The following is a 23,374-nucleotide window of genomic DNA, read 5'->3' as shown; positions in this document are numbered from 1 at the left end:
CTCGTTTTAACAATCATCTCATCAAACAATGCATTCACAGACCTCCAAAAGCCACATGCTAGTTTGACAACCTGGACATCTGGTGTGCAATACAATTTGGACTAACATAGACACAAAATGTCCAATGGGAGACGGAAGATAGACCCAGCATGTTCCAAAGTTCACAGATCTGAAAGTGAGGTTAAAGCATCTGTGCTTACTGTGTTTCGCAACCTCTAAAGTAATAACCACTTCTCTGTAGAGTCACACGCCAGGTGTGCAGCTCACACACACCCAACCAAAGTCCACTTTCTGACATGTACAGTAATACAACTGTGCTTTACCACATTCTCCACTGATTAGATCTATTTTCTGTTTTAGGGTCATTATGTGGCGTCTCTCAGCTCCTGGGTAGATGCATGGCTTTACGTCACACCACATAAGCTGCATCCACACTAATGAGTCAATGCATAGAAGAATGTTGAGAATGTCACTCAAAGACAGCCAACTTGAATAATGTCAGAAAAACTCCTGCCCAAGGACATTACATAGAGATAACAACAAGCAGGTAGTAACTATCACCTAATAATTAAACTGGCACTCCGGAGCACGTCAGACTGTAGGTCAGTTATCTCTGATCAAGCATTACCTCATTATTTATGCCACAAAACAGAAAGCAGTACACTGACCCACAGACAATCACCACAAGAGGAATGTTCAAGGTCCGTCAATCGAGACCAGAAAATCTTTTCTACACAGTCCAAGTCAAAGCACAACCATTTCCTGGTATTGTTCACTTCTATTGAAACTTACAGGTGCGCGCTGTGAGGGGGAGGATGAGGAAGGGATGGCGGTGGCAACAAAAACACAAGCAGAGGAAAAGAGGCAGGGGAGGGAAAAGAAGGAGAACGTGGACGGGAAACAGAGCAGGGTCTGATGAGAAGACGGAGACAACATGTTAATGTAAGGAATAAATAGCTGGGAGAGGAAATTGGAAACTCACAGAAGACACAACTGCAGATGTATACTTGAGCCCAGTTAGTTCAACCACTCTGACTGAGGCAACTTAATTATGCTGTTCATGTGGACCAGAAGAAATATGTTTGGGCAGAGCGAAAAATAGACAAGACATTCAAGAAAAAGTAGTTGGAAAGAGCTGAATTAAAGGCCACCATTAGTGATATATGGCATAACATACAGACAGCACATACAGTATGTGTGCAAGCTGAAGTTCAATACGGTCTGCATCACAGTCTTGGCGAAATAAATCACACATTATGTCTATTTCTGGATGCGCGAATGCCCTTCAACCAGTGCTGACTATGAGCAACACTATAACTACGTACTAAGAAACGGCATGATCAGCTCTGCCATGGTTAATGGAGAATCTGAACAGCCTCTACTGTGCCTGCCTGCTTGAATGAATGAATCTCAGCTGACTCCGTAGGAAACTAGGATATGCACGACCCTTAACCGTCATACCAATTATAGACAGCATTTATTACTAGTCAAGTTTTTACTAGAAAATGCTAACATATTGTATGTTACTGTTGAAGCATTTGGCTCACATTGGTTATGCAACTAATGATAATTTTCATTGGTGATTAGTCTAATAGGTGTCAAAAAAAGTTGTGGATTGCCTACACCTTACTAATAATAATATTTTAACTACAAATAGTTTTTGTCCAACCAACACTCCCATACCCAAAGATATCAAATTCACAACCATGAAAAGACTAAGAAAACCAGAAATTCACGGTTGACAGGCTGGAGCCAGTGAATTTTAAGGCTATTCTCGTCATCTTAAAAATCTTTTCAGCTTTAGCTCAAATACAGCAGTTTTTTAAATCCTGTGTCTGTGTTATTTGGTTTCTCTCTTCCCTTGGCCTGATAATCTGAGTTTAAGGGATAATTTAGCCTATAAATGTAGTTAGGTCTCTCCCTCTCACACACACACAAGATAAAAGATTAGAAATACCTCACATTTGTTAAAAGGAACCATGGGACATCATAACATAAGACAACTTTGGGTTGCAGTGTGTCAGACTGTGTCACACTGCACTCTCACATGCAACAAGAGCAAGGGGCCTGCAAGTAATCTAGCTCAGCCAAGACGGCCGTCCTTCAATGAAACCCATAGGCATGCTCACTCTGACTGAGAACAGAGAACGGCCTCGCACACCAGCTCCTTGTTCACATTTTAAGATGTCTGTGTGCACTTTTGTGTAGCCAACAGTTCATAACTCTCCCGGGGGGAGTCATGAGTATGGACGTTGCTGACACACGAATGATGGAATGTAACAATCTCTGTGGGGGGCTCCATAACAACACCGAGACTTGCAATAAGTCAGAAGGACTGGCCTCCAGAGAAGCCATTGCACAATACATTGCCGGGCTTCATTCATGACTCAAATGCAATTACAGGATATGACATACTACATGTCACCCTACATGCCCCTTAAAAAGGTTAGGTATTTATCAATATGTCCTCCTCAAGCAACACAGCTCATGATTAGGACTGCTCCATGAAAGAGCACATGTGTGTCATATGGAGAAACATCACAATGAGAGATGACTTTGATAAAGCAAGCGACTTAAGACCACACACGCGCGTTTGTATTTACCAGCTACTGTAATTTTAGCATCATCTGTACATTCATTTCTGCGCCTGACTATCAAAGTTATTCATGAGTTTAACTCACACTGTGGTTCAATAGCTTCTTGGCAGAAAACATCTGCCGAATAGAAGTGTGTGGTTCTGATTACTACAAATGAGAGCACCGAGGTGCTGGCTCTCACTCCCTCTGAGACCACTAACACTTTGTACAATAAGAAGCAGGTTTGGCTGAAGGATCGGGAGCGTTGGGAGGGGCTTTGATGCCTTGTCCGCCTTGGGGTTGAGTTTGTGCTGAATTTTTTGCAAGTATTCAGCCACACAACCTACCATGCTCAAAACCAATAGGGCATGCAAGCATACCAGAGTCTGTTTGCTTCCCAGAGTGCAAACACTATGATGCTCCATATAACAGAGCAAACACAAATTTTACTGACAAAGCACAAGACTCATGTAGGTGCACAATGACATACATAGGCCTGATGAGAACGTGGCATTTTACAGATCTGAGAGAGTCTAAGTGCATTACATGGACTACTATTCATGCACTGTCTGCAAAATAAATATAACTTCGTAAGGGTTGAATATATGGAAGAAAAAAAAACAACAGGATGCACAACAAAGTTGCTTCAAGTCTTTCCTGATTCACATTCTTCATAACACTTAACTTATTAAACTCAATGTTTCCTTAATATTACATTTGTGCTGCATTTACCTGACTTTACATATTGTAATTTTAGAATTGCTCCTTTGGTGTTGTCTGTATATACAGTATTTATGTCCGTCGGTCTACCCCTTCCCTTGTTGAGGTTTCTCCCCAAAGTGAAGTTTTTTTTGTGGAATTATTCTTTATGTGAACCACGGGTCTAAGATTTAAGGGTGTCCTATGTTTTACAGTTTGTGAAGCCCTTTCGGGTGAATGTGTAATTTGTGACTTTGGGCTGTATTATAATATTATTGCCTTGACTTGGCTTTATATTGATATATCCTATAAAATCACCATGGAAAACTCTCATGCTGCCTCGCTGATGTTCATCACAGTGGACCGCATTGTAATTAGGAAACAAATAAGATCATTTTCAGCTGGCATTCTTGTGTTTATCAATAATCATTCTTGCAAAAATCAGGCTAATTGATACAACAACCAATGCCTACCTACTGCATCTGTGCAAAATACTTTCTCCAGTTACATTTATCAGACCAGAGTCAAAAACTAGTCTCATACTATGCACCCTGGCGTTGACTTACACGCCTAACCTTATTTTAAAACAATGCTTTCATAAGTGTTTTATGAGGTATGCAAATATTTCAAACAGTAAAGGTATAATCTTTAATTTCTCTCAGATCCTATATATTGTGCTATATGTAAATGTTGAACACTTGTGTTATTGTGTCATTTAATCTAATATATGCTGTAATTTTGTCCATTAAGAGACCATGAGACAAAAATTTAAAAAAGTTCTATAAATAAATGATACATATACAATACATTTTTCAAATCCCATATGACAGTAATAGACGAACACAGATGGATAAACTAAACTTTCAAAATATTCATAAACAAAAAGGGACATCTATGATGAAGACGATCAACTATGCTAACTTCTAGCGCACTAAATCACAGTCAAATGTATTCCTCCTGTGCCCTGGGAGCCCCTTGAACGCCCCTCAAGGGCCCCGGTGTGCGAGCAGCAGGGGCATAAAGAAAGACAGGGCGCACAGACATGCAGATGACATGGTTCAGTGAGGCTGAGCTGGTCGGCGGCGGCCGAAAAACAGAGCACGTTTTTTTTTTTTTTTTAACTTCACCGGTGGACCAGTGACGTCATGCCGCCAGCCAGACACATTACCGGCCACACACGGCGTCCGTTTCTGACCGTTACACACCGTTAAAAGTCCAAGCCAACCACGCACAGTGATCACGCACTCCCCCCCGGTGTCCCCAGACGGAGCCGGTGTACATGCAGTCTGCGTTAACTTTTTACTTCGTCATTTCCATCCCGTCAAACTCTTCACCGGCCTTTTCTGCAACTCATTCAAGCGAATCACTTCCTGTCTCTACCGTTGTGGCTTTTCCCCCAACTGCCACAATGCTAATGTTGTATCTTAAGACCCTCCGTCTCACATAAGTCGCAGACACGCGTACATGTATTAAACTTTAAGAATATACTGATAATAATATCAGTGCTCGGGTGCCGTGGAGTCAAAAGACAGCTCGGTTTAAATCTGTTCATGAGGTCCCACTCCACCCAGCAGCGCGGTTGCTGAAGTTGCAGCCGTGAACTAGCTAGCCGAGCTTCCTGGTTCACTGCACTTGCTGGGCACATTGAATGAGTTACAGAAAGCGTACAGAGACACAGTACGGCAGACAAAAGTGCTTAAATTGAGATTATTACCTGCTTTCTGAGGGGGGGGGGTTGCAGGACGCCGTTCAGAAGGTGGCTAACGACAACCGGGTGGCTCAGTCAGTGTCGCTGTGAGTCAAACTTCTTTAGCTGTCGACAGCCGCTTCGCAGCGAGTTCTGGCTAAACTACAGTCTTCGCTTCCTCCCTCTCTTTCTCTACTTCACTCACTCTTTCTATCTTTTTTTTTTCTCTCTCTCTCCCTCTTCCTTCTGCCCTCCCTCCTCCACTGACTGCTCACTGGTTCGCGTAATTTCAGTCAGTGCGTAGACAGCGGGAGCCGGGGTGCGGTCCAGGGCGAGGCGGGTCCCGGGCCCGCATGTACCGCCCCTCTGACCAATCACAGCCGCGCTCTGATAATCCAAACATTTTCGACCAATCATGTTATCAGGAAGACGAGCATGACTGGAGGAGTGACAGCCACCGGGTAGGGCAGAAAAAGCGCAGAGAAAACTGAACTTGAAAGAGTCGAGAAGTGGGAGGGGAATGCAGATAAAGCTGTGTTTAATGAGAAAAGTATGTGCATACTAAGGATTTTTATGACCATATAAGTACCAGCCACTCTCAGGATGAACTGCATCATCCAGGTTCTCCCTCATGTGTCAACAGGGTCTAGTCTGATCACTGTCTGCTCTGAAAGTAGCAGTGATGGCTACAACTGATTGATACTAGTTTTACTGTCAAATATAAGGAAAATCCCATGCACAGAGACCTGTTAACTTGCAACTCTAATGTACTTGTCTTACATAACATACTTTCACTTCACAGATAAAAGAGATTTTTTTTAACTTAACAAACACTAGCAACATTTTAATTATGTTGGATCTGGACACTTGCCTGTGTCTGATATAGGAATAAAGATTATGTATTTATAGATGTCATGTTAATACTACAGCACTTTATTAATCTATGTTAGCCGCTTCCTCTGCTTCAAAAGGAGGTCATGGGCCAATAGCATAACAAAGCCAATGGGGCTGATAAGGATTTAGTGTGTGGCCAAGGACACTTTGGCAGGGTGGACAGTGTCCTATAGTGGCCTATATACATAGGGCATTGTAACCTCTCACTGTTGTACAATTGAAAACATTTAGCAATCATGTGACTGTTACAAAAATAAATCATGTCACTCCACTTTCTCCACCAAGGGAGAAAAAACAAATACAAGTTCTCAAATACAAGTGGGGGAAAAACATTTTGGGTGAGATTTTAGCAAACTGTACAAAGATGTTGAAAATCTATTCAACATGCAAACGATTGTCATACATATATACATATACATTCATAATAAATCGTAATCTTTCAACATTCATGTGGAGTGCTGGTTTGATCATGGCAGATTTTTCCACACTCCACCACTCAAATAGAGGAGGTTTAATGATTTCACCCTTAAAAGACTATAACTGCACTTTCCAGCATGTTCTGTTACTACTTTTTTTTTTTTGCACCTGTAAGATTAAGCATTAGATCAAGAGACCCAAGAAAATATAAAATGCAGTACAGTTATGCAATTTACGCACAGGTTCACAGGTTCCCATCACTCAGACAGGTAAGCCTTCACACATGACCAGACATGCTTACGCTGCATGGGAACCGCTGCAAGGGATGATCTAATTAATGTGAGGGAAACACTTGTTCGGTGTGTTTTCATCGGTTCTTTAGAAATGCCTGGCTTGTTTCTGTAAAGTGTAAGCAACGAAGAAGACAAAGAGATACTATAGATAGAGAAAACACGTTTCTATACACGAAATCAAAGAAAAAGACACAGATATGGGGAAAATACTGTAGTTGTTTAGTTTGATGTTGAAAATAATAAGAATGAAAAGGAGAGTAGTGTGTCACTGGTAGGAAGGAGGAGGGTGGTGGCGGGACGGTGCAAAAAAACTGAACAGAAAAGGGATGAGTGAAATGATGAATATTGAGATGAAAGTTCTGCAGCGCCCCTGCCAAAGTCTACACAGAAGAAGGGAACAGTACAATGCGTACCTGTTGACTTCAGATACTCCCCTGGGATTCAGATGGGGTGATCTGAGCCCAGTTAGCCGAGCTGAGCTGAAGGCACAGAGCCAACGCACATGCCACAACCAGCGGGGAGACATTAGCAATGGAAAATAAATATTTTTCACTCTCTCTGTGTGAAACATAGATTGAGTAATGAAATCAGCTTTGATCAGTAGCACAGACTGAGCTGAGAGGGAAAGACTATTTAGGAAGGTGATTCCCAACCAGGGGTACATACACCTCAGTGGGGGAGAAAATTGTGGAGAAAAAGAATAAAAATTATGATTTGATTAAATGATATCCACTTTAACGCCACAGGTGGTGAAGTGCGTGGAAATTATAGTTGGCAAGTGAGAATAGAAGTTTGCCTGAAAGTAATGGAGAAATGGTTAACTCTTCAGAGTCTCGGACCGCCCGTCGGCGTCAAAGACACAAACACAAAGAAAGCAAGCTAAACAGGTTTAATGGGAAACACAAAGGTAAAATGAAAAGTAGTAAAAAAACGGCCATTTTACCCCAAGACTCTGGAGGGTTAAATTGTCAAGCTTCTGCCAAGAGAAATACAAACTTAATCAAGCCAATCTAAATCAATCTTCAACTGTATGTAACAATATCCAGGGTTACTTAGCTAATAGTGCCCAATGACTTCCACTTTATAGTCAATTACAATGAGGACACATGAAACATTTATTTTGGTGAATCAGTACTTTTTAGAGTTTTTACCTGGCAGGGATGTGGGGGTCTGTGTGATGATGCTGCTGCTCTCAGGTCCAGGAATAAACTATCTGCAAGTGGCATCAGCACACACTGCAATCAAACAACATAACTGCACATTCAGCACACCACACAAAGGAAACCCTTATGAAGATTTACTCCCAAAAGTCGCATCATAACAGGGCCCCAGGTATGGCTGACATCCACTGACAAACAGGAAAATCACATTTTCTGTCCAATGTGTGATTTATGTTCGCTGTGTGTCATTATGAAAGGAATGCGTCTGTGTGTTTTCCTATACGCTTGGCAGCTGGGCATCACATGTATGCAGAGCAAAACATTGAACGCTCAGGCATGCTTGCCTGGAAAATTCAATAAATATCACACTCTCGCTCTTGGGGATGGATGGGAAATATCCGACTATTTCAGCGGAGAGGTCGAAGGTCACCTTGTTACCCATTACTTGAGCAGGACCAGATGCCTGGGGGGTGGGGGCTAGAGGAGGAGAATGAGGGGGAGTACAAGCAGAGAGGGACTTCTTACATAAAAGAAATATATTAATAAAGTTGAATGAAGCAACATTACAAAAGGTTTCTTATAATAAAAGCAATATGCTGAAAAACTACATGAGTTACACAACAATGGCATAAAACACAAAACAAACAGAACTGGGCACAGACAGAAGTGTGGGATTAAAGTGCAGGCATGGATTACCAAATATGGACACTTCTGACCTCACTATCTCCCTCCCTCTCGCTGTCTCCCGCTCTCCCTTTCACTGTGACCTAGTCTCTCTCTCCTTTTCCTGCAGTTGGTTGTAATAGCAGCAGCAGGGTGTGTCTGTAATTCAGGGTGTGTAGAGCCATTATATCACCCAGTCAGAAAGAAAGGGACCCATTCAGTGACAGTATGTTGAAAGGGTGGCATGTTAACTCACTGACCACTCTCTGTCTAATTACTTGTGTGAATTCATGTGTTTGTGCGCTTGAGCATCTTGGTGAGAATGTGTGTGTCCGTGCCCTCGTGCATGAGACATACATATATAGATATGTGTGTGTGTGTGTGTGTGTGTGTGTGTATATCCAGTGGCTCAGATCTGTGTCAAATCTTCGAGGAAATAGGTTCATGTCTGACCCAGATGCTCTTAGCTGACATACAGTGGGAGAATAGTCAGCACACAGGCTTGAATGCGAGCCCAGTGTAAACACACTGCCCGTCATTCCAGCAACCAACCCTCAGGTTTTGTTCAACATCATTCCCCAGTAATGAACAAACCGCTGCCAATACTATTTACGCAACTTGCTTCAGTTCACACAGCCTCTTGACATGATAAAGCCAAGTGTTTGCTTGTGTGTACCTAAAAGGCCAGAATCACAAAGATTCACTTAGAGCACCTGCAGCTTTTAGGATAATACAAACAGAGTGGTGGTCATTCATTCTGCCTTCTGTCCTTCAGTCTCGCCGTGTTTCCAGCACCCCCATCCTCCTCCTTTCCTTAGTAATTAGTACACAGGAAGGAGTGATAAGACACATGTTGACTCACAGAAAGCTGGAATGTGGAGTAAAGGCAAAATACGCAAAGCTTTTGTGAGAAGTCTCTTTGCTCATTTCTCACTCGCACTCATTTGGCGACAACTCTAAGTCAATGTGGTATTATAAGCCATGTGTATGTCGCATGGGAAAAAGATGGAGTGATATAAACAGCAACAGTGGTGGCTTTGTCTGTCTCTCGGGTTGGTATTTGTCTGGAACAGAATGGAGACCTAACAAGGTGGAGGGCAGCATGTGTTTCAAATATAAATACAGCTATGTATTTACTACAAACACAGAATGCTCTCAGGCCGTGCCAGATCTGGGTGTTGTTACAGAGTTGCTGGCTCTCCTTCACACACACACACACACACACACACGCACGCACACGTACATAGCAAAAGCATTTGGATCAGTGACAGACAACTTCATTTCAAACAAACACACAGCAAACACTAACAGTTTCAGGCTGAGAGAGGCGGACAAGCTGGGAGAGAGTCACTAGAAGAAATCTGCAGCTCTGCCTCTCGGTCCGTTTGCTCAGCAGCAGCAGCAGCAGCCGCTGGCTTCTCCTGTCTTTTTTTGCCTTATATGGTCACAAGAGTGGTTGAGTAAGAGAGAGAGACAGCGGAGCAAGGATGGAGGTGTGGTCAATTGTTTTTGGCGGAAGAGGTGTAGGGTTACGTGCTGTTCTTGAACCTTTGGAGCTTGTCGTCATCTATTCAGTCACCTCTTTCCTCCGTCTAAAGGCAGACAAAGAGGATGAGCAGGAAGTGTGAGCGTGTGTGTGTGTGTGTGAAGGGGGGCAGCTTAGTTCATGAGTGTGAATCCTGTGAGGCCTCGAGACCAGTCACTGATTATTAAGAGGCAGAGAAACAGACAGAAGAGGCAGAAAGCGGTTAAAATGGCAGGTCATTAACACAAGATGCTGTCACGCAGTCCCAGACATCTCAAAACTATGCAGGAATGCCTTTCATCTGGCACGCAACAACTGCTTTTGTACATCTGGATCACTCGCTTCACTCACACCTGCTTAACATAATGCCAGTGGAATTCCCCAATTCAAAAACCACTTGGTCTCTGGCTGTGGTTGCTACCGAGCAGCTCCGTATTCTGCATGAGCACATCCCTGAGCTTCATCTGCAATGATCTAATCCAAGCCAGGACCACTAAAAGTGCAGATGGAGCATGTCAAATGATGTGCGCTTAATAAGCAGCCTGAAGGCCCCCGCCATGACTCTGTCAGCTGTGGGCTCTGTAATGACATGCCGGGATGGGAGGGCAGGCAGGGAATGTTTTTCGGTTAGCGAGTCGTCAGAGAGGAGGGGATGATGAAATGATGACTGGAGTGACTCTCTGGCTGCAGGTACTCCCCGCTCTCCTTCAGCCCCATTTGACCTCATTTACTCAAGTGGTTTTTTTTTTCCACAGGCAGAAACACTTTAATCCTACTGTCTACACACACACATGGTGTTTCCAGGTAAACCACTGGAAAAGTACTTAACTCTTTTTGTTATAAGCTGTTATGCCAATAAAACTCCCATTAATTAATTGCAACGCCAAGTGATAACACACCGATTTATTACTTTTACAATTGGGAACCATAGCAATTTCCAAACAAGCAGACAGCCCCACAAGTCAGACCTCTACAGCACAGAGGCGCCTGCGTGGGGCCCACTCAGTGTTGGTGTGATGTTTACTTTGTTCAAAGGCTTGACTCACGCATATTTGGACTGTGAGAGGCAGGCAGGTGAAACTGAAAAATGAGAGGTTAAATGGCGGAGAGAAAGGTGGTTCAGCAGATGACGTGCGGCCAGGTGCTAGACTCAAGCCATTACAAAGGCAAGACAGAAAGACGAGAAGGCAGACACTGATGATTTGGGGGGGATGAGAGGTAATTTAAAGGGCAGCAATAAGTGGAGGGTGATGTGTAGGCATTTAGGTGACACTGATGAGACGGTTGTGGCAGCATGAGTAACACCTACATGTTCAGGCAGCAGGTGGAGAGATGGAGGACACAAGAACGCCGACATGCATTAAAACAGGGAATAACTGAGAGCTACCTCAAGTCTGACTCTGAGAAAACCTCCCATCTGTTTCCCTGGTGAGAGAAACTTAAAAGACTCCTCCACCCCATAAGCTCCCATATCCTCCATTGCTGCCAAAACAACAAAGAGAAAGTAAATAACTTAATTATTGCATCAGCGTTTTTAGGCACATTTAAACCAAGATCTACTTTTCAACCATAAACAAGAACACAATCCAAATGCAGAACATCGTTTGACTCCTTTATTACTTCACTTGGTCATGTTTTCGGTACATGGAGTTCATTTCAGTAATAAACTAAATTAAACTCGTATTTGCAATTCCTGCTTGTTTCACAGTCAGGACTCAGAGACACACACACAGAAAAGTGCGCATACAAACACACGCACGCACGCACACACACACACACACACAGTTTCCTCTCTCACATTGTTAGGCATAATGGTGTAAAATGACCCTGCGGCATTGCGATGTTAGGAAACGCCACCATCGTGTGGACAAAAGCAGGAACTACAGGTAACACTGTCACGAACCTCATTCAGTAGTCAGGTTAAGTTACATCCTCTCCGCCACTACAACTATCAATGCTCATCCCTCATGTTATACAGTATAATTGCAGTACAGCGGTGCATTTTTCCGTTCTACAAACGTTAACAGACTGTTACACACCGGCTCAGCTGCTCTAGTAGTATGAACAGGACCTTGAACCCACCACATAATAAAAAAATAAATTGAACTGCGTGAAATGGAGCACGGCATGAACTTAAAGGTTGATGAAGGCACACACCCATCACTAGACAAAGGAAATAAAAGATGGAGACAGAGACAGAAGCGATAATGCAAAGCTGAAGCAGTGGTGTGTCTTGGGATGGGTGTGAGCACTTGAGAGTTTGCCAGCTGGGACTGGTTTGTTTATTTGTTGCCTGTTGCTAAACAGGCTCGAAATGGCGGCTAAGGGCTGCCGGCCGTGCCAGAATCATACAAAGCAGCACCATAACGGTGGTGATAAGAAGGGCGGGGACAGCTGGTTTATTGTCCAATGATCTTGCTGACAAATGAGTCCAGCTCATCATCATCTTTGATCCCCACAAAGTGGTCGACGACGTCGCCCCCTCGCATGGCGATTACTGTTGGAACGGCAGACACCTGAAGACAGACCAAGATACGGGTTATAAGACGAGACAAGTAATAATATAACTTAACAACAAGTAACACATCAAGTACTGCGACTGCAATGTACTGTCCTTTAGCAAATTTCTGTCCAATTTTGTGCCACAAATCTGTAAATCTCACCCCGTATTCGATAGCCAGGTCTGTGTGATCATCTATGTCAACCTTTGCCATGGCAACGCGGCCTTTCTGTTTTGCCACAGCCTTCTCCAACCTTGGCCCAAGGATTTTACAGGGACCACACCACCTGAAAACACACAAACAGAACCAATGTCAAAGTGTTCATTCAGGGAAAGACAGGAGTATAGAGTACGACCAGCACCGGGACTATTTACTGAGGATTTTAAAGCACTGAGCAAATCAGCTCAAAAGCAGGTCACGTCTTTTTTCGCTTAATTTTAAGGGTAGAAATGTTTAAAATGTTACTTTAAGGAGATCTCCATTTAATTCAAGAGTCCCAGGAAGCCAGTGTGCCAGCATGATCAATACCAGTGGTTTAGCTAATTATGTTTCATCCCGCCCTCACTCCTCTGTCCTGTGACGAGGTCCGCCATCATGAAAGATGTTCCAGTCCCTTGAATGTGTAATGGAGGCGTGAGACTACAGTAGGATTGCAATGCTGTAGATTTAGCAAACTATCTGTGGGAACAGCAACAACTCATGTTTATTCATAAAAAAAAAAAAAAAAAAAAGAATATGAGACGTGAGTATAATTGTTTCTGTCCTTTGTGCTGCTTCAGTAATAACCTCATTTTAAATAGTCTATTGGTTGTTTGTATCAGTGCCATGGTGAAGTAGATCTATTATTAGTATTGGACCGTAGGGAGCAAGGATGTTCCATTTGCCAAATACAACTCATTCATTTTGCTGCGACAGGTCAAAACGTTTTCGGTGAAAGAGGCCCAACTCTTAGAATGCATATCAAGCTAAATTTATGTCAACTAATCTACAGCCTAGGAAGAAAGGAACCCCTCTACTGGACACAGGATATCCAGTGGCTGTCTTTCTGTAGCTGTTGTGTAACCTCACATGACTTGAGAGTGGAATCCCAACGCTCAGTTGTGTACATGTTGATTTATTTTTAAATAGCAAGACACACAAGCTGTATTGAACACTTAATATGGTCATTTAAACAAGCAGGGCGCTTGTTAAACAAGGTCTTTTCCAAGGTCAGTGCCTGAACCCCAAAACAACAGTCCCCACATAAATGTTAATTCACATTATCTAATGATCTCTCTGGTTGAACTGCTCCAGCACAGCAGCTGTCAGCCATGGTCACTGAGAATATAGCGACTATTGCTGGTTTACTAGCATTAAAAAAAACTAGCTGAGAGGATGCTTATTTATATTTCTTTGCCTTTTAAGGCAAAATCAGTGTTTCTAACTAAAATCTAAAGACCAGCTCTATATAGGTTTTTATGGTGCCTCATCTTCAGGATTCTAGCTATTCAGTCAACAGGGCATGTATAGATTCTAATCATGTGACCTGCTGCTTTAAGTAAAGTGTGAAACACTATATTGTCATTTGTTCTCGAAGGCAAAGCGTTTCTTGCTTTTCTTCGTCTACACCTCCCCATAGTCTCCCCCTGGGGAACTCACTGTGCATGGAAGTCAATTAGCACGGGCAGTTCGCTATTGACGACCCTCTCTGTGAAGTCCTCGTGGTCCTGAACGTTGAAGGAGACTTCGCGGCGGGAGGTGTGAGGAAGGGAGCGAGGCAGAGTGCGTGAGGGAGAGAGGAAGGAGACCCGGGTTGTGGAGGGCTGCAGGGAGGCTGAGAAAGAAGGGGAGGCGGTGGCGGCGGTTGACGCTGGGAGACGGCGGATATCTTTCACAGAGATTGTCCAAATTCTACGTACTAGCAGCCTGTGAGCCATCTGTGTGAAACAACAAAAGAAAGTTGATTAATAGTAGTCATTGTGATTTGGGGGCAGCGTGACACTGGCTGAGGAAAAAGCTGAAGGACTGTACAATGCTTTTACTGTATCACCATGAGGACACTTATGTAAGAGCAGCATGTTTACAGCCATTCTCTACATGCTGCTGTGGGTGTCTGTGTGCAGGGTGTCGCATGGGTAGGTGTGTGTTCCTGCATGGTTTATGTGTGTTTAGCTGAAGCACAAACAAGTTCAGCTAAAGTCCCCCATGAGTGTAATGTCATGGTAGTCAGCATTATGCAGGCTGGACACTGACATTTCCATGAAAAACTACAACAGGTCTTATCTGATTTAAAGTAAAAGAAGCTTGAATCCACTTTACGTATATCGGCAGCATTACAAGTTGGCACCAGTTACTTGGCAGGATTAGGATTAGAGCTGAAAGAATTAATTAATTAATTGAAGGTCACTGGTTCCAGCTCATCGGATGAGAATATTTGCTGATTTGATTTATTATTATAGCTACCTATAAAAATAAATTGAAAAGCTTGCTGGCTGACATCTAAATAAGTTAACTTAGCAAAGAACCTGCAGAATTAATTGATAACTAAAGTTAGCGCTGCCACTGACTTTACTTTAATTATTGATTAATCTGTTGATTATTTTCTTAGATAACGTATAAACCATTTATCTATAAATGTCAGAAAATGGTGATCAATCAATTTCCCAGAACCCCAGAACTGACCAGCAGTCCAGAACCCAAAAAATATTTACATGCATAATCATAATCATAATTACCAATAAGTAATCAAACTTACTGCAGAGTTATATTCTGTGGGCTGAATCGGCTAATTCAATCACTTCAAATCCAAAGAATATTACATTTAGCTGCAGCTCTTGTTGAGATCTTATCACTGCCTGGCAGTTAAAATCATTCTGCAGCCCTGGGACCCATTAAACTGATTCATAGCTCACCTCACAGGGCTGGCAGACAGCAGATATAATAAAAAAAACACCAGAAATATTTAACCTTTTGCTATCCATACACATTAAACCCTGTTACAGGGGGTTTAAACATCATTTAAACTGTTAACTTGCTCGGTTATTAGATTTGTAGTGTTGATTTAGAGCAGGTGAGCTAGTTTACTTATCAGACACTTTAGCAGTGCTCCTCTATGCTACTATTAGCTAGTGTTTCCATAGCTGTAGTGGTTAATTGAGTTTAACATGATTAACAGTTCCTGTCCTCTCACAGCCATGTTGCTCTGCTGTTAACACACACAGACACACACAGACACACACACACACACACACACAGACACACACAGACACAGACACAGACACAGACACAGACACAGACACACACACACACACACACACACACACACACACACACACACAAACACACACACACACTAAGATAAAGACACAACCGAGCTTAAAACAGACAAATTCCCGTTTATGAATATTTCCTTCCTCACAACCGTCACTAGCAACTTGAAGTGTTTTCAGGGCTTCTTGTGTTTGCTGCGTATCTACCGGCGGCTCCATTAACGTTAACCTACGTTACGCATGACTTTGCCCTCTTCGTCCTCTTCCTCCTCCTCCTCCTCTTCTTCTCCTCCTCCTCCTCCTAACCTTACCCACCGTCTCCTCCTCTCGTCGTGAATCACACAACCCGGAAAGTTTCACAACACATCCCCTAATGTCACACAGAGCACAGACAAATTAAAGCAGTACCGAGCATTTGTCCGTGTTTACCTTGCTGCTTGGCTAGCGCTGATCTTGGCCTCGCGGACCAATGAAGAACTTCCGCTTTGGTGCTTTCTATCACCTCTTATGGCCGCAGCGCTGTGAGTAGCGCCACCTCCTGGTCAGGCCGGGAAGTACACGGGGGTCCAATTAGAAAAAGCAATGCAGATCATATTTTTATTTTCATGTATTTTTATTTTTAAATGCATAAATTCTGTACAACTTACAGTCAGAGGTGAAGAGTACGTTTATACAAGTATTGCATATGTACAATTCTGAGATGCTCTAATTGAGAATTTCCATTTACTTTACACTTTTACTCCAGTGTGATTCAGAGTAAAATATTGTACTTTTGTCAACGTGATAATCTTACGAAATACATTGTATTGTTAAAATGAGACCAGCAGTGGTGGGAGAAGTCCTGCTTTCAAATTTTTACTTATTTGAAAGTAAAACAATATTAGCATCAAAATATGCATAAGACTAATATATATTACATGATGGACAGTGATTATTGGTGGATTCATATGTACATTCATGTGTATATCATTTTAATTGTGGGGCTATTTTAACTTAATTATATAAATTACTTTATATACTGCAATGTGGCTTGTGAATTTCCCCTTGGGCATCAATGAGTCTTATTGATACAACAATATTTTGATTTGTATTATATGATTTATATTTTCTACTAACAATTTGAATCTGCAAAGTAAAAAAAAAGGATATAGATTTGCGTAGCGAAATGTTGATGTTTCTTATTATCATGACCCTTAAATTGGAAACCGCTGGACCAAAATAAATATGCAAATAGGGACCTGTATAAAAAATCTACCTACAAGCAACTCTAAAACTCGCAAATTAATACGTTATATTTTGTTAATGTAATGCCCTTGAACAAGATATAGATGTAGAAATAGCTCACGTGGATTTAAAACACTAGTCATAACATGTGAATAAGTAACAATAAGAGCCAAACTGTTTCTCCTTGTTTCCAGTATTTATGCTAAGCTGGTGGCTGTAGCTTCACATAATACCAAGACCTCTAAACCTTAGTAATAAACATGTCTATTCTATATAATCAGTGCACAAACAGAAATGTAAAAACATTTCAGTAAATGAATAACTCCCCCTGCTCTCTGCTCACAATGAAGCCATGACTTATTGAGAGGGAATAGTCGATGGACTGTACCTTTCATGTCCAAAGAGGGCAACAGGATGAAAGAGAGAGAGGGTGGGTGGGTTCAGTGAAAAAAGTCAGACTCAAACTGACTGAACAACACAGTGGACAGAGAGGAACACAGATAAGCCATCAGGCGAGGAAAATTCTCCATAGAGAGGATCACTGAAGCGTGGAGTCACTGTGGTGAGCATGTCCAGGATCAGATGATACACATAAGGAAGGACAAGCCTTGGTTCTTCGAGTCATTTCCACTGGTCATCTGTCATGGCAACCACAAGCATCCTCATGTATGGGTGAAGAGTCAGACTCCCTCTGTGTTGTATGGCTGATACTTGTATGCTTTACTCTGCTATCACACCTCTGCGTTCCTTCTTCTACCTCCATTACCACTGTTTTGTCGCCTTTGTGCAACACTCTGTACCTGCAAAAGCAAACCTACCTCCATTTGGACATTTTATCTATTTTTTTTGTCAGCTCTGAGAGAAGAGAAGCTGTGAAGAAGATTGCTTTTATAAAATCAGCACAAGGTCTTTTTGATCACCCTTGTGGAAGCGTGTACGGAAAGTGTTTGAACCCTTTTGTACAGGATGCATAAAAGCACTGAGAGCAAAGTTGGAATTTCGAGACCCTCTTCCAGTCTTCGACCTCCTACGCTGTTTCGCAGCATTGGACCGCCTGGGCTCTCCGCCAGCCTGCCCCCACACCGACGACTGCGCTCTATGTTCTACAGGTCCAGAGCTGTGCTGCCTGCACATACACACCCCACTGAGGCTTCAGATGCACACACCTTTACGGATATACAGACAGGCAACCCCGCTCGTACAATCGTGTGTCCGCTGGCGTTCGATGATGCACTCTCAGAGGATATTCAGCCCAGCGCAGTGTTGAATGCAGTGGGCTTCAGGTCAGGGGGAACATGGTCTGCAGCAAGCCCACAGGCACAAAGCAGACAGCAGGACTCGCTGCTGGTTTCTCACCTCTGTCCACCTGTAGGAGCCACTGGCAGGAACAGAGGCAGGCAGGGCAGACTGGTGACTCCACTTCAGACATCAGAGGATGCTGGGATCAAAGACAAGCAGCAGCAAAAGAGGAGAAAGAGGAGCTATAAGGTGGGCTGTGCAGGGAAACAGAAATATGTCGTGCCATCCCTCACTGAGAGGGAGGAAGATGTCAGACTCTGTAAGTGGTTACAAAGTCTGGGCATAGCAGACAGAAATGAGAAGGACTCCATCACTGCAAAGAACCAGCAGCAGCTATTTGTATCCAGATGCAGGGGGGCAACAAGCCACAGAGAGCCCGAGTCAGCGGCAAGCCTCAGGAGAGACAGACGCCCCCATTTCCTCCCTCCCATCTGTCACCCGGACTCCCGCCTGCAAGTGCCCCTCCTGCTCCCTGAAAACTCCCCCCCGCCCTCACCCTGCACTTACCCAGACGCCCCCATCCGTTCCCTACCTGTGCCGCGGCAGCAGCTGCTCTCATTGACGAGGAAGTGAGATGCTGTTGGCCAGCCAAAGAAGGCAGACCACTGACTTCCTCGGGTCTAGAGGCTCTGGCTGTGTGCTAATATGCATTTCTGATTTATGTCTTGTTATGTTCTGACTGGCTCTTGAATGAGTCCTTTGAGCATATGAAAAACATTATGGATACAGTAAAAAAAAAATCTGTGCAGGTCTATTCATCTTGACTGTTCCTCTCTATATGCTGTTCTATATCTATTCTTTAATTAGATGGATCTGTATCTCTGTAATCTTTGATAACAGTCTGGAAAACATCTCTACAACACAATGATGTGTTCGGGTTCTGTTAAGTATAGCAGGAGAAGCTGTTGAACCTGTTTGCATTATTATGTCATGTTTTTTACTCCTAACAAATAACATACAGAGGAACAAACACCTTTCATTAGGGTGTACACCCTACAGGGTGCTGCATCCACCCCCTCTTTGGCTATTGGTGAATAAAATAACTTACCTAGTCCCCCTTGTTAACACAGTGCTGAGATGTTTATTTCAGGTTCTTGATGTGTTTGCTCTTCCCTGTTTTTTTGTGTCGTGTCCTCGTTGCTCCAGCAGAGGCCGCTGTCCATGGAAGAGCCAGGAGGTGGTAGGTTTATTGGACTGTGGCCGTTGGGTCCTGAACAGAGCAGTGCTCTGTGTCCGTGCTGAGGTGGGATCTGTGTGTCAGGACCAGAACACACGAGCCTCAGTCCTTCTTACCGCTCGCCTCGCATACCCCTCCTGCACATGTTTACCCTTCAGCGCAGCCCAAACTGTTTGTGAGTGAGGCTCTTTTTTCAAGGTAGCTCACCCCCCAGCCCTCTTTCCGCCGAATAAACATTGCACCGGAAATTGCAGGGATATCTGGGATTTTTGAGGGGTCCCGGTGGACAGGAGGAGAGGGCTAGAACAAGGGTGCTCTCTGTGACACCTTAGAGGTGAGGGGAGGGCGAAGACGCAAAAGGAGGGGGGGGATCCAGAGGGGATGGCGCGACCTTGCCTTGGGTGGTTGGTGGAGTGGGCAGCATCAGTAAGATGCATATCTATCCACTGACGAACAGGTACAGGTGACCCAGTTTCCTCTGACCCCATCAGGAGCGCCAGGACCCAGAGTGCGTGCTGAGGCTGACCTTGCTCGTCACAGAAGGCGCTGACCCGGGCCAAAGGTCAAGAGGAAATGATACTCTGTGACGCAGAGCCAACTGTACCGGGCGTCTCCTAACAGATAACGACTTCCTGGGATCGTCGTAACTGCTGCACCTGATCGCCCCCCTCTCGTGGCTGTTTATTCCCACTCCCATCCTGGCTGCACAAGCCTGCAGTTGGGAATACAACAGCCATTGACGAGGCTGAGGTTTCATATCGGCCCCTGACAAAGCACGCATGAATGGCAGGGTGTGTGTGTTCTCTGCGTACACAGAACGCTCCCCCTCGCTTTTGTGTGTGAGTTTTGTCCCAGCTCACTCCCCATAAGCCCAGGCGTCTTTATTTGATAATAACAGCCTGGTGGTAACCCCGGTGGAAAAGCACACAGTATAAAGCCTGTTGTTGAGCAGATTGCGCCAAGAGGGATGATTACAGTTGATGACCTTGTATTTATTTCAATTAGTGTGAAACTGTATCCACTGTGATATTTTAGTCTCCTTTTTTGGCCATCTTTTTAAAGTGTTGTGACTTCTCTCTTTCTTTATATGCTTACCACTGGCCTGTAATTGGGATATTCTGAATTTATGTACACCATGTCTTGAGTATAGCCAATTAGGCCCAATGCAATATATATGTATACACTGTGTGTGTATTTATATATATATATATATATATATATATATATATATATGGGATAACAGGGAGTGTAAATGAACGCCTTCCTCATTTAAGCATCTCCAATATACAGAGCTGTGTACTGTATTTACATTACGATGAGAGTGTGAATTTGTGAACCTGTAATATAGAAAATGTTGACAGGAATGTGCTTGGATGTAGACACGTGTATGGGATGACACACCTGACAGCTGTGTGAGTTTTAGTGTGTGTGTGTGTGTGTGTGTACCCTCCCTTTTCCCAGCTCAACTCTTATACTGATCTATGTTGCAGTGTTTGGGAAGTCAACAGTAGAGTTCCTGTTCTTGGTTTAAAAATAACTTTGAGACTTAAATTCCTCGCCCCCCCTTCTCTCATCCTTTCTTACTGGCACTCTCCTAACCTCTCCCTTTGCTTGTTTTTCTTTCCCCTTTCTTCTGTTTTGGAACGGGCTGCGCACTCTTCTTTTTCTTTCAGTCACCTTATATCTGTCCACACACACTCGTACGCGCACAAATACGTACACGGACATTTTCAGTTCGTTTATTATTATTATTTTATTATCATGGTAATAATATATGTGCTTTGATATGGGTGACAGCAGAACAAAATTACTTCACTTGGCTGAGGTGTCTTTCTTTCTCCCTTTCTTTTAAATGTATCGCAATTTTCAGACACAACAGAGGCGTCAAGGCATGAGCACAGACAACATTAAGACATACGAAGGAAAAGAGAATGAAAACCGCAATAATAACAACAACAGTGGTAAAAGAACACAGAATAGGGCCGACAAAGTTAGGGAAAAACAAACATGGCTTTGAGGATGTACGTAGTCTTTGTCAGCACGATAACATGCCCACAGTGCACTGATATGTGAATAAGAGTGCCATATTTCCCGAAACAAATCGAGTATATTCTTTGTGAAACAGCTTATCTGCTCTAATGTAGTACAAGAAGTCCTGTGAACGGCCTTCACATCATTTTGCTTCTAACAGGCACGTATGAATCAACATTTCTTCTTTTTCTTCTTGAGGTCATCAAGGCCGCAAGATAAACACTGGTTGTGGATGAGAAGAACCTTTTTTACCAATCAAATGAGGCCTGCTTCAGTTGAAAGTCACTGGGGTGATGAGGGGGGCTGACCTTTATGTTGTCCTCTGTAAAAAAAAAAAAAAAGACATTGGCCCTTTTATAAATGTTTTATTTTGACCCCTACTGTTGACTCTTTGGGGAAATTATAGCATCTTATTTGGTAGTGTAGCTCAATATAAACCATTATATCTTAATGGAACTCTACATATGTCCTACATATGTATTCATTAATAAGACCCTGATACTGAAATGGAGCTGATATCCTTTACATGTAGTACAATGCGACTTCATGAGGTATACTGCAAATGAAGGCTGCCTTTTCATGTAACTGCATATCTAATTATAATTACATAGTAAAGTGCTATTTACTATGTGCTATTTTCTAGGGTGGACAGATGGTTACTGTTACAGGCTGTTTTATATAATAAAAAAAAAATAAAAGTAAAAAATAAAAAGTGTTGCAGCTAAAGATATTCTAAACAAAATTATTTGCTGGAATACTATGTATAGGCCTTTAATTTCCTAAGATTGCATAAATCCAATCTAATGATAAATCCTGAAATCCTGGAAATCGTGGCAGATAAAGTGCTTGTCTGTGTACACGCCCATATTTAGGCTACGTGTTTGTTTGTACCATCTAAAGAGTTGGAAGAGTGTCACAGCAGGTGTGGCGGGAGCTCTCCTGAACAAACACTCCACACCTGTCTCCCTCCCAGCTTCCATTTCCCTCATGTATAAACACACACACACTCTCTCACAGGCACACAAAGCTTTGCTCACTTTAAAACCACCACTTCTGTGGCAAAGAATCAGACGTGAAAAGCGAGCTGCTTTTGTTCCGCTGACCTCACTCTACTATCCCGTTCTATCTGCTTGGTTTTTTTTTCTCTCTCTCGCTGCCTAATATTTCCCTGGCTCCGTGCATGTGCCTCACACCTCTCCCCCTGCCCCTGCCTGTCTCTCTTTTATTTCCACTGACTTGTTTTTTGAAGGTCTGATCTGTTTTTCACCTGCCGTCGTCCACTTCCCCCCTCCCCTCCTCCCTCTTTACCCTCTCCCTTCTCCTGCGCCTCCGGCCATTCCTTTAACTTTTTAATAGTCGTGACACGGAGGTTTTCCAGTGAACTCTTAAAGCAGACTTGTGTCACATTAACCATTACGAGTTGACGTTCGCTGTCAGCTCAGAATGCAAAGGTCCCCGCGCAGGGCAGGTTCCCAGTAGCAGTGTCTAGTATCCCCAAGAGCTAATGAATGCCTCCACTTTGGTGTGTTGGAAACTCTGTATGCTTGTTTATTATGTCTAGGATGGAAGCCACTGAGACCAAAATGGAAAGGACACATTCTTTGATGAGTCAATGGAACTTACATATGAATACAACAAAAACATATTTCTCTCTCTGTATGGGTTTGTGTTGTGAGGGTGGGTGGGTGCAAACAAACACACACACACACACACTCACACACACAAATTTGGTTTCTCTTGCTTCATTTTCTCTCTATGACTTGTTTACGCAGGCCTGTTACATCACCTCTGTGCACTGACAGAGAGAGACGGACTGTGTGGGATAAGGATGGAAGTTTGGTGAATACAAATTTTTGCCCTCTGTGTAGGCCTCTGTGTGTGTGAGCACATTCTGCATACTGCAGACTGTATGTGTGATGGTGTGCACCAGCCACATTATTACCATCAGTGGCGCCCCCCCGGAAACGCTTCACAGGGGTG

At 43.2% G+C, this 23,374-nt stretch overlaps 3 protein-coding genes across 4 annotated transcripts in view; 1 reads left to right on the top strand and 2 right to left on the bottom strand.

The window, feature by feature from the left end:
• myh9b (myosin, heavy chain 9b, non-muscle) overlaps positions 1–5,241 on the bottom strand; it is a 31,707-nt gene extending 26,466 nt beyond the window's left edge. For both annotated transcript variants that reach the window (XM_070847611.1, XM_070847612.1), the window contains exon 1: positions 4,990–5,241. The gene's annotated coding sequence lies outside the window, so the exon portion shown is untranslated. The remainder of the gene's footprint in view (positions 1–4,989) is intronic.
• The window catches only part of trir (telomerase RNA component interacting RNase), a 93,397-nt gene that overhangs the window by 51,150 nt on the left and 18,873 nt on the right, over positions 1–23,374 (top strand). The window lies entirely within an intron of this gene.
• On the bottom strand, positions 10,803–16,050 carry txn2 (thioredoxin 2). The gene is made up of 4 exons (XM_070848693.1): positions 15,897–16,050; positions 14,054–14,331; positions 12,578–12,701; positions 10,803–12,430 (listed from the first exon to the last, which is right to left on the bottom strand). The coding sequence occupies exons 1-4, from the start codon at positions 15,903–15,905 to the stop codon at positions 12,314–12,316; spliced, it is 528 nt and encodes a 175-aa protein (XP_070704794.1). The 5' UTR covers positions 15,906–16,050; the 3' UTR covers positions 10,803–12,313.

Source organism: Pempheris klunzingeri, chromosome 17 (assembly GCF_042242105.1).
Source record: "Pempheris klunzingeri isolate RE-2024b chromosome 17, fPemKlu1.hap1, whole genome shotgun sequence".
Taxonomy (NCBI): domain Eukaryota; kingdom Metazoa; phylum Chordata; class Actinopteri; order Acropomatiformes; family Pempheridae; genus Pempheris; species Pempheris klunzingeri.
The sequence above is the reverse complement of the archived record's forward strand: the minus strand, read 5'-3'. Positions and strand labels throughout refer to the sequence as shown.

Excerpts from the sequence above, each read along its gene's own strand:
- txn2 (XM_070848693.1), bottom strand. Across the intron at positions 12,702-14,053 it reads CTAATTGACTTCCATGCACA|GTGGTGTGGTCCCTGTAAAA; the intron begins GTGAGTTCCCCA and ends GTGTGTTTTCAG. Across the intron at positions 12,431-12,577 it reads ACCTGGCTATCGAATACGGG|GTGTCTGCCGTTCCAACAGT; the intron begins GTGAGATTTACA and ends GTCTGTCTTCAG.